Below are 10189 nucleotides of genomic sequence, written 5' to 3'. Positions count from 1 at the left end.
TCCTTGGCCCATTTGTTGATTGGGTTGTTTGTTCTCTTATTGTCTAATTTTTTGAGTTCTTTGTATACTCTGGATATTAGGGCTCTATCTGAAGTGTGAGGAGTAAAGATTTGTTCCCAGGGTGTAGGCTCCCTATTTACCTCTCTTATTGTTTCTTTTGCTGAGAAAAAACTTTTTAGTTTGAGTAAGTCCCATTTGTTGATCCCACAATATCTTTCTTTAAATTTATTTTCAATGTGGTGCCGAGGAACGAACCCAGTGCCTCATGCATGCTAGGCAAGCACTCTACCATTGAGCCACAACCCCGGCACCCCCCAGCCCCACCACTACTTTTGAGACAGGTCTTGCTAGGTTGCTTAGTGCCTAACTGAACTGCTGAGGATGGCTTTGAACTTGTGATCCTCCTGCCTCAGTTTCTCAAATTGCTGGGATTACACAAATGCACCACCATGTCTGGGTTGTAGTTCACATTTTTTTTTTTTAAGTTACAGGTAGACACAATATCTTTATTTTATTACTATGTGGTAACTAAGGATCAAACCCAGCGCCCCACACACACTGGGTAAGCACTCTACCTCTGAGCCACAACCCCAGCCCCAATAATTCTTAATCATAAGTAGGCTAGCCAAGAATTAGAAGTATTTGGCCTGGGGCTCGGTGGTAGAGAATGTTTGCCTTGCATGTGAGGCACTGGGTTCAATTCTGAGCATCACATATAAATAAATGAAGAAAATAAAGGTCCATCAACATCTAAAAATATATTTAAAAAAATAAGTATTTCAGCCATAAAGAAGAATGAAATTGTGGCAACTGCCAATAAAGACTATCATGGTAAGTTAAACAAGCCAATACCAAAAAACCAAAGGCCAAATGTTCTCTCTGATATGTGGATACTAACATACAAAAAGGGGGTGGGAGGGAAGAATAGAAGTTCACTGGTTTATACAAAGGGGGAGGAAGGGAAAGGAGTGGGGTTGGGAATAGTAAAGACAGTAGAATGAATCAGACATAACTTTCCTATGTTTATATATGAATACATGACCAGTGTAACTCTACATCATGTACACCACAAGAATGGGAAGTAATACTCCATGTATATATGTCAAAATACATTCTATCGTCATGTATAACTAAAAAGAACAACAACAAAAAATAAACACAGAAATGAAACAAAAAAGAATTGAAAGTATTGGGGAAAGCCTCTAATGTGAAATAAGATAAGGAGGAAAAACAAACATGACAGTGCAGAAAAAAGAAAATGAAAAACCACATAACTATCATTAGTACTCTAGATGGATAAGGGATGAGCAAACATCATTAAAGTTTTACATTTCTAATTTTTAAAAATGCCAGGAATTAAACACTTAGTAACAGAATAAACTCAATAAAAGTATTGAAAGATATAACTGAGGAAATCTCAGGAAAAAAAGAGGACACAAATTCTATATACTTACAAGGTTAGGCAGTAGCTCAGGGGTCCAGCACATGCTTAGCGCCTGCCCATGTGCATACACATATAGAATCGTAGGCTGGGTTTGGTGGCACATGCTTGTAATCCCAACTACTCAGGCTAAGGCAGGAAGGTTCAAGGATAGCCTGGGCAGCTAAGCAAGATCCTGCCTCAAAATTAAAAAAAAATAAAGAGGGCTGGGGATGTAGGTAGGTGATAGCATGCTTGCCTAGCATAAGAAGATCTGGGTTCAATTACCAGAAGGAAAAATAAAAAACTATCATTAATTACCATTAACTAAATACATGTGTGTTTATGTATGTGTCCCATAATTTATGGCCCAAGAATTTTACAATCTTCATAACAATCTTAGGAAGATACTTACTTTATTCATTTGTAAAATGTACATAATAAAGGCTCACAGAATAACTGACTTGCCAAAGTATGAGAGCAGAGATTTGAACCTTACTCTGGCTGGCACAAAAAGCAAATCCTCTGCACAACAGCATGGCGTAAATACCTGATGACTTCTGAGAAAAATAGCCTAAGTGCTAATAACTGAGTCAGTGACATATTACCTGGCCAATCTTTTTCTTTTTAGTTCTCATTAATTTCCTTTTCCTACAAGATCCATCATAGCTCTAGAACCACACCCCACATCTCATCATCTCACCAAACTTCTATGGAATCTCCAATGTTACCACTCTAAGAATCCTGTGAAAATTATCCACTTGAAGTAATTTCTGTTCCTAAAAGCTAGACACAAAACTCTATATCCTGACATTGTGTCCTTAAAGAGGTGTGGTTTAGAAGTACTGTGTAAGAAGTTAAACGTAGGGCTGTGAATATAGGTCAGCTATAAGCACGTGTAAGGAAGGCCTTGGCCTCAATTTTCATGAAAGGAAAAAAAAAAAACAGAAAGAAAAAAGAAAGAAGAATAAAACAACTGCAATAAGTTTAACTTTGCAGCCAGGCCCAGGAGTTGGGAGCCTGAGAAAGGAGGCCAAGTTCAAGGACAACCTCAACAATTTAGCAAGGCCCAAACCAACCCACTGAGATGGCCTTAACCAACTCAATGAGATAGTGTCTCAAAATATAAAAAAAGATAAAAAGGGCTGGGGATGTAACTCAGTGGTAAAGCACCCTTGGGTTAAGACTCCAGTAACAAAACAAAACAAAACAATTTTAGTTTGCAGGGAGCAACTCCAGCAAAGAGAAGGCTGTAATACTACTACGAAAGCATGGAGAATAAGTGAATCACAAAGTTCTTTGTGCTGAACAATAGAAAAATGATCAGTGTTGAAAGGATAAAATGCAGCAGACCTAAGACACAACAGAATCCCACATGATAAAAATAGGAGTTTTTTTTTTTTTTTTTAAATCATCATTGGTGTTAAAATCATTAACTGAATAGATGACGGAGAATGGAGCATCTGCATTGTATCACAAGGAACACATAGTACTTTCTGGTAACAAAGAAAAAGCCCATTAACCATAATGAAGGGACAAGGCAATCACTGCTAATTCAGTAGTAAATGCTACAACTAGATTATGAATTTCCTGATGTGATGCAGCTGGAGTACTGTCAAGGTATATAAATCATCTGGATGTGGTGGCACAGGTCTGTAATCCCAGCAGCTTGGGAGGCCAAGGCAGGAGGGTTGCAAGTTCAAAGTCAGCCTCAGCAACCTAGCAAGGCCCTAGGCAACTCAGGGAGACCCTGTCACTAAACGGATGGGGGGGGGGGAAGGGCTCAGTGGTTAAGCACCCATGGGTTCAATCTCAGGTACCAAAAAAAAACCAAAAAAACAGAAATATACATAGATATAGATATAAATCAATCTTCCTCAAATATAATACAAGCCATAGTTTTTTCTTTTAATGTTTTATTTTTAATTATTTAAAAATCCAGAAAGAAAAAAAAATCTATCCACTGGAAAGGAAGACAAAAATGTTAAATGCATTCTATAAAATGGAACAAACAGTCCTATTTTGGAAGCCCCTGAGAGAGTAGCAGTTGTGTAAATGCCAGCAGTCACTCCAGTGCTTTCACGGAGATTATCCTTGCTTGGCTCTGGGGACAGAGGCCACTCAAAATAATTACTCTTTGCCTTCAAGATAACAGGGAGGTAATCTCACAGGAAGAACAACCTACTATTTCACTAAATATATTAAACAAGAAAATGGGATAAAATGACTCACAATAGAGATATTTTCTGTATTAATTTCTGCCAAAGCTTCACCAAATTGCCCTGAAGGTGATTCCGGGTCCTAGAGTAGAGGAGATAAAAAATGATTTACAACCAAACTGTGTGGTGCCACCAACTCCTCAACATAAGAGGATGTAAAGGGATAGGTCATGAAGTTACTGCGCGGTTCTGCCAGCCCCGCACGTTGTTGAAAAACTCAAAGAAAACCAAAACCACAACATAGAGACAAAGCTAAACCTGTTTCTTCAAATTACAGAATTCGGGGTGGGGTTGGGTGAGCTGAGCTAAGGGCACCAGGTCAGCTCCTAGGAAGAGAGGGGGCAGGGCAAACGTTGATTCAGCGCCAGCAAGGGATTCGTATTCCCTCCAAAATTTGCCCACCCAGCTTCATCCCTGACACTCGAGAACCAATACGCAGAGGGAAGCTCACGTCACGGTTGAGCAGCATTTGCGGCAAGTAGTGGCCCTGGACCCGAGGTTTGTCTGCGGGCAGTTGGCGACTAGCTCCAGGTCCGCCATTAGGAACTCGCCCAAGAAGCCTCGCAGCGCCGGGCAAGATAAGAGCTAAGAAGGGGAGCCGGTGGGACAAAAGCAACAATCTTAGTCCCGAAAAAACCTGGGGGACGTAGGCTCCAACGACAGGTTAGGAGGGCAGACTCGAGAGCAGCAAAGCCGGCCGGGGTTCCCCCGCAGAAAATAGAGAAAATTACCCCGAGACCTCCCAGCCCACCCCTGGCTACCGCCTCACTAGGCTCGCTCGGCCGCCACCACACTCACGCAGCCCTCGGGCCGCACCTAAGGTGCCTGTGACAGGAGCGCCGCCCCAAAGAGCCACTGAGGCCCCGACGCGGTAGCGGCTACGGAGGCCGCACCAAAGGGTATCAAGCCCGAAACGGTGGGACGCTCAGGAGACTGCCCTCACCCTTCTCCGCCTCCCCAGTAGCCTCCGCCTCCTCCCTAGGAGGCTGCGTCGCTTCTAGCCACCCCTACTCTCCACGACCCTGAAAGCGAGGATAAGCCTCACGGGTTCTAGATATGGCTCCGCGGAATGAAATCTCCCCTCCCCTGACCCACCCCCTTCGGCAACACGTACTTACAGATTCCAGTTGCGGCTTTAGCGCTGGTAATGAGAAGGCGGAGGCGCAATGCGAACGAACCCCCATATGCTCCGCCCTCTGCATGCTCATTGGCTGCGGTCGGAGACGAGCCTGGGTGCCTCGGGCACGCTCATTGGTTACACTGGCCTTCCTTCAGGACACCCCTCGTGGGGAGGTCCGAACGACTGTCCCTCAGTCGCGGGCCACACCTCCTGCTCTGCCGTTCCATTCCCCCACCGATGGTCTTCCGCGGCTCCCGCCGCGTCCCTTCTCCTAGCCCCTCCCGCCTCGCCCCGCCCCCACGCACCTGGTCCGGCTGGGTTCAGGAGCCCGGGAATCCGCTGCCTGGCTCCGTCGCTGGGCCTCTGACTCTCAGAGCCGGGACAGCCGGGAGCAATTGAAGCGGGGTCACTTGTCCTCGCGCCCGGGCTCCAGGCCGTTTCCTCGGCTCGAGGAGAGATGCGGCCTCGATGCCCCAACGTTCTCTCCAGTCCCTGGAAGGCTCCAGCGAGGGAGGACGCCCGGGATGACTAGAGCGAGGATGAGGGGGAGGTCGGGAACGCAGCTTAAGTAGGTACCTGAGCATCGAGGAAGCCCCTCCTCCCTCGCCTCCCCCGGTGGGGAACAGTCCCCTCACTTCCCGTCCTGGTTGCAGCAAGAGGAGACGACGTCCTCCATTTTGTTGGAACTGCTGGGGGAACCTGGGGCCCATTCAGAACCGAACCCCATGGGACTGGGAAACTCGTCCACGAGCAGCCCCGACTGGACTCTGGTTCGGCGGAGGGAACGGCTACCACTTTCGAAGTACGAGTCCGTGTGGCCATGATGGGCCATCACGACCGGGGGGAGACCCGGACGCCGCTGCCCACTTCCATCAGCCAAGATGGAGAGAGCTGTGGGCTCCCCCGAGCGGCGCTTCTTCCCGCCAGAAGGACCAACCTGTCCAGGGGCATCTTTCAGTGTCGCCGGCGCGGAAACCTGGGCGTTGGCCCTCCCACAACTCCACCATTGCCTAGTCCTCAAGGATTGATGGAGGCCGCACTCAAACGCCTGCTCCATCGCTTCTCCGCCCACTGAGACCCCTGCGGAGAGACCCGGGCCACCTCCACGAGGGTCCAATTGTTCCTCGTCTACGCCTAACGCGAAGACGTCATGTTGTGGATTTCCAAGACTCCACGTAAAGATGAAAATGATGACTCTTGCCCTGGCGGTTCTTGGTGGGACTACGACTGACCGCGTTAGGTTGGAATGAATTTGGTGAAATACCAAGTTGCTGTGTAATGTCTGGAAATAGGATTAAAAAAAAAAAAAATTGTTTCCCCTCTTATTATCCCCTCCAAGGTATGATAAAGACTCAGGCTTATTCAATGACAGTAATACACAAACCACTTAATACATGCTTGTTCATGGATTATAGCAAGAGTGCAGGTTAAGCCTTTGTATATTGCTTGATGCTGTATTTCTTGGATGTTCTCGGGAGGATGTCAGCATTTTTTTTAAGTCTTCAATTAATGGTTGGAAAAATGTACTAAATGTGTGTATTAAAGGAAAGGGCAAAATTTTAATAACTGTTAAGCATTTGTAGGTACAAAGCCAGATACACAATGAATTTACAGAGAAAAACTCCATAAAGTCTGCCAGAGATTTTAAATCTTAGGCTTAGTAGCCACTAGTCATGTATTTTCTGAAGTCCTATTTTTGTTGAAGTTCTCTATTCAAAGATTAAAAGTTGATAAAATTTGTTTTCCCTGATAATGACAAGTTTAGAAATGGCAACTGTCACCTCAGCATGCTGCCCTTTCAGGAGGTTGCCTTAGTTTTTCTAGTGCTATAACAGAATATTACAGTTTCAGATGGTGAATTATAAACTATAGAAGTTCATTTAGCTAATGGTTCTGTAGACTGTGAAGTCCAAGATCATGGTGCTCCATCTGATGAAGGTTTTATGACTATCACAACTGCTTAAGAAAGGACAGGAACAAAAGCACACACCAGCTGGGCATGGTGGCCCACATCTGTAATACCAGTGACTGGGAGGCTGAGGCAAGAGGATTGCAAGTTCAAGGACAGCCTGGGTAACTAGTGAGACCCTTTCTCAAAATAAAAATAATTGGGGGGATGGGGTTGTGGCTCAGTTGTCAAGTGCTTCCTGGCATGTGTGAAGCACTGGGTTTGATCTTTAACACCACATAAAAGTAAATAAAATAAAGCTATTATGTCCATCTATGACTAAAAATATTTTTTTAAAAAGAGTTGGGGATGTAGCTCAGTGGTAGAGTTCCATCCCCAGTACCACAAAAAATAAATAAATAAATTTAATATCATAAAACTATTTTCCACTCTGGTACCTGAACTGACCTGCGCAAACTAAAGAGACAATATGAACTGTGGAATGAGATGGACATCATTATCCTAAGTACATGTATGAAGACACAATTGGCGTGACTCTACTTTGTGTACAACCAGAAATAGGAAAAATTGTGCTCTATATGTGTAATATGAATTGTAATGTATTCTGCTGTCATACATAACAAATTAAAATTTAAAAAAAAAAAGGATGTATGTGAACTACATTTTGCTTTCCAGAGAAGACTGGCATTTACATTCTATTTGTGTTAATTATCATGCTGTCGTAGTCTCTTATGTTCTCTCAGCCCCACTTCCTATTTCATAATATAGAATAATAAAGGATGTTGGAAAGTCAAAATTGGAAAACATTTGTGTCTGTGTTAAATAGCAACAAGAACACATGCAATTTGTTATAAATCTCTTGATAATCTCAAGCTAATGTGAAGGCAGAGTAACACTGTGACCAATAGCACACAATCTTTGGAGCCAGGTGGTCTGCCTTTGAATCTTTATTACCATCTAGGGAGTTTCCCAAATTAATTTCTATGAAAAATACAATGTGTATTAAATGATAAGCAGTAAAACATGGTATTTGAAGTTAACAAGATTATTATTATTATTTGGCAAACCACATATTGCTTTATTCACTGTTTCTCTGAATTACAAAGTGTCAGCCCTGGGCTAAGATCCCTAGAGGGCACAGAGGTAACTGACAGCCCCAGTCCTCCAGGGTAGAGAGGAAGCAATAGAAAGAGGTGATGCTCTGTTGCTTCTCCCAAGGTAAGCCCCTACATCCTTGAATTAGGTCCAAAGTGTGTGGAAGCAGGTTGTCATGCTAAGGAATGGACTCAGGCAGAAGTGTTCTTCCCACTTGGTGGCCCCCTGAATGTGATTGCTGATTAGGGAGCCAGATGTAAGATGATAACCTATGTTTTATAGGACTCCTTTTTCCTGGTAGTGGCAGTGAAGTGTCTTGGTTTTGCCCCACTCTGCTGTATAACCTTCCCTTCTATGGGCCTCTGTCTCCAGTTCTATAACCCCATGGGGCTGGACTAGATGATCTCTCTGAGCCTTCCAAATTTAATAGTTCAAGACTTCTAACAAATTTATTATTAAAACTCAATAATATGGTGCTGGGGTTGTGGTTCAGTGGTAGAGCACTTGCCTAGCATGTGTGAGGCACTGGGTTGGATCCTTGGCACCACATAAAAAATAAATAAAGGTACTGTGTCCATCTATAACTAAATTAAAAAAAAACTCAATAATAACTGCAATAATTGTTTAGAACCTAGAACAACTAAAGTTATTTGGCCGTGGGGACAAGTATTTTACCACTGACATTGTTTAAAATTGCTCCAACATAATGATAATAAAAAGCTCACAAACTCTTAGCATATTTTATCAGTCTTTAAATTCCCTGCAAACAATGCAACTCCTAATTAACAGCTTCCACATCATTTGTTCTTGGCATTATATATTTATATACATATGTGCACATCTATGTATATAAACATAAACATAGATTTTTTTAAATTAAATTTAATTTTTTAAAATACACGACAGCAGTGGAAAGCATTACAATTCTTATTACACATATAGTGCACAATTTTTCATATCTGTATATAAAGTATTCACACCAATTTATGCCTTTATACACGTACTTTGGTTTTTTTGCATTACAATTCTTAATACACATATATACCACAATTTTTCATATCTCTGTATATAAAATATGTTGACACCCAATTCAAGTCTTCATACATGTACTTTGTATAATGTTGTCCATCACATTCCACCATCCTTGCTAATCCCCTGCCCCCTCCCTTTCCCTCTCATCCCTCTTCCCTATCTAGAATTCATCTATTCCTCTCCTTCCCTACCGTACTATGAGTCAGCCTCCTAATATCAGAGAAAACATTCGGCATTTGTTTTTTTGGGATTGGCTGACTTCACTTAGCATTATCTTCTCCAGTGCTATCCATTTACCTGCAAATGCCATGATTTTACCTGCAAATGCCATGATTTTCATAGATTTAAATATGGTAATGTGTACATATAAAATAAAGGACTGTGAGAGGCATATTACAATCAACCAAGCAAGAAGATTAAACTCTCATCACATACATGTACCTAACACATGCTGCTTATGGTGAGTTGAAGGGTACCCCCCTCAAAAACATCACCCAGAACCTGTGAAAGAGATCTTTTTGGGGGAAAAAAATGTCCTTGCAGATATAATTAAGTGTCTTGAGATGAGGCCATCTTGTATTAGGGTGGACCTTAAGACCAATCAATGATAAATGTCCTTATAAGAGAAAACATAAAGGAGAAGGACATGTGAAGACAAAAGCAGAGTAGACTGATGCTGCCACAAGTCAAGGAATGTCTGAAGCCATCAGAAGTTGAAAGAGGCAAGAAATAATTCTTACCTAGAGCCTGTGGAAGGAGCATGGCTCTGTTGGTAACTTGATTTCAGACTTCTGGCTTCCAGAACTCTGAGAGAATAAACAGAAGCCATCAAGTTTGTTGTAGTTTTTATTAGCAACTCTAGGAAACTCACACACCATTATTGTAGAACTATACAGGAAAAGAAAAAAATAGAATAAAAACACTAGGTAAATCAGCCAACAGTTTTTTTTTGTTGTTGTTGTTTTGTTTTGTTTTTGTTTTTTTAACCGGGAATTAAACCCAGGAGTGCTCAATCTCTGAGCCACATCCTCAGCCCTTTTAATTTTTTATTTTGAGACAGGGTCTCATCAAATTGCTTATGTCCTTGCTAAATTGCTAAGGCCTGGTTTGAATCTTCAGTCTTCCTGTCTCAATCTCCTGAGTTGCTGGGATTACAGGCATAAACCACAATACCCAGTTCAATAAACAGTTTTATTTGAAAGTTTTTGTTTGTTTGTTTTTGTTTTTGTGCTAGGGATTGAACCTATGGCCTCGTGCATGCAAGGCAAGCACTCTACCAAGTGAGCTATATCCCCAGACCTATTTGAAAGTTTTAATATACTCTCCTCATAAACTGATAGACTAAGCAGATTAAAAACCAAGATGAGGCAAAAATCTGAATAACTGAGTTTTTT

General features: G+C 42.5%; 1 protein-coding gene across 16 annotated transcripts in view; it reads right to left on the bottom strand.

The window, feature by feature from the left end:
• LOC107153800 (zinc finger MYM-type protein 5-like) overlaps nt 1–6068 on the bottom strand; it is a 33198-nt gene extending 27130 nt beyond the window's left edge. For 2 of the 16 annotated variants that reach the window (XM_048801439.1, XM_048801445.1), the window contains exons 1-2: nt 4583–4716; nt 3653–3721 (exon numbers count right to left, since the gene is read on the bottom strand). Coding sequence is in view for 1 of the 16 variants with exons in the window: in XM_015499353.2 (XP_015354839.2) it covers nt 3653–3721; nt 4091–4179 (158 nt within the window). In the remaining 15 variants the exon portion in view is untranslated. Of the gene's footprint in view, nt 1–1454; nt 1603–3652; nt 3722–4090; nt 4397–4437; nt 4717–4753; nt 4842–5064 lie in introns of those variants that run through there. The other 14 variants (XM_048801441.1, XM_048801446.1, XM_048801443.1 and 11 more) reach the window with 14 other exon arrangements.
• Nucleotides 6069–10189: the final 4121 nt, after the last annotated feature.

The sequence above is a fragment of the Marmota marmota genome, unplaced genomic scaffold (genome assembly GCF_001458135.2).
Source record: "Marmota marmota marmota unplaced genomic scaffold, marMar, whole genome shotgun sequence".
Classification (NCBI taxonomy): Eukaryota; Metazoa; Chordata; class Mammalia; order Rodentia; family Sciuridae; genus Marmota; species Marmota marmota.
This window is presented reverse-complemented; position numbering and strand designations above follow the sequence as displayed.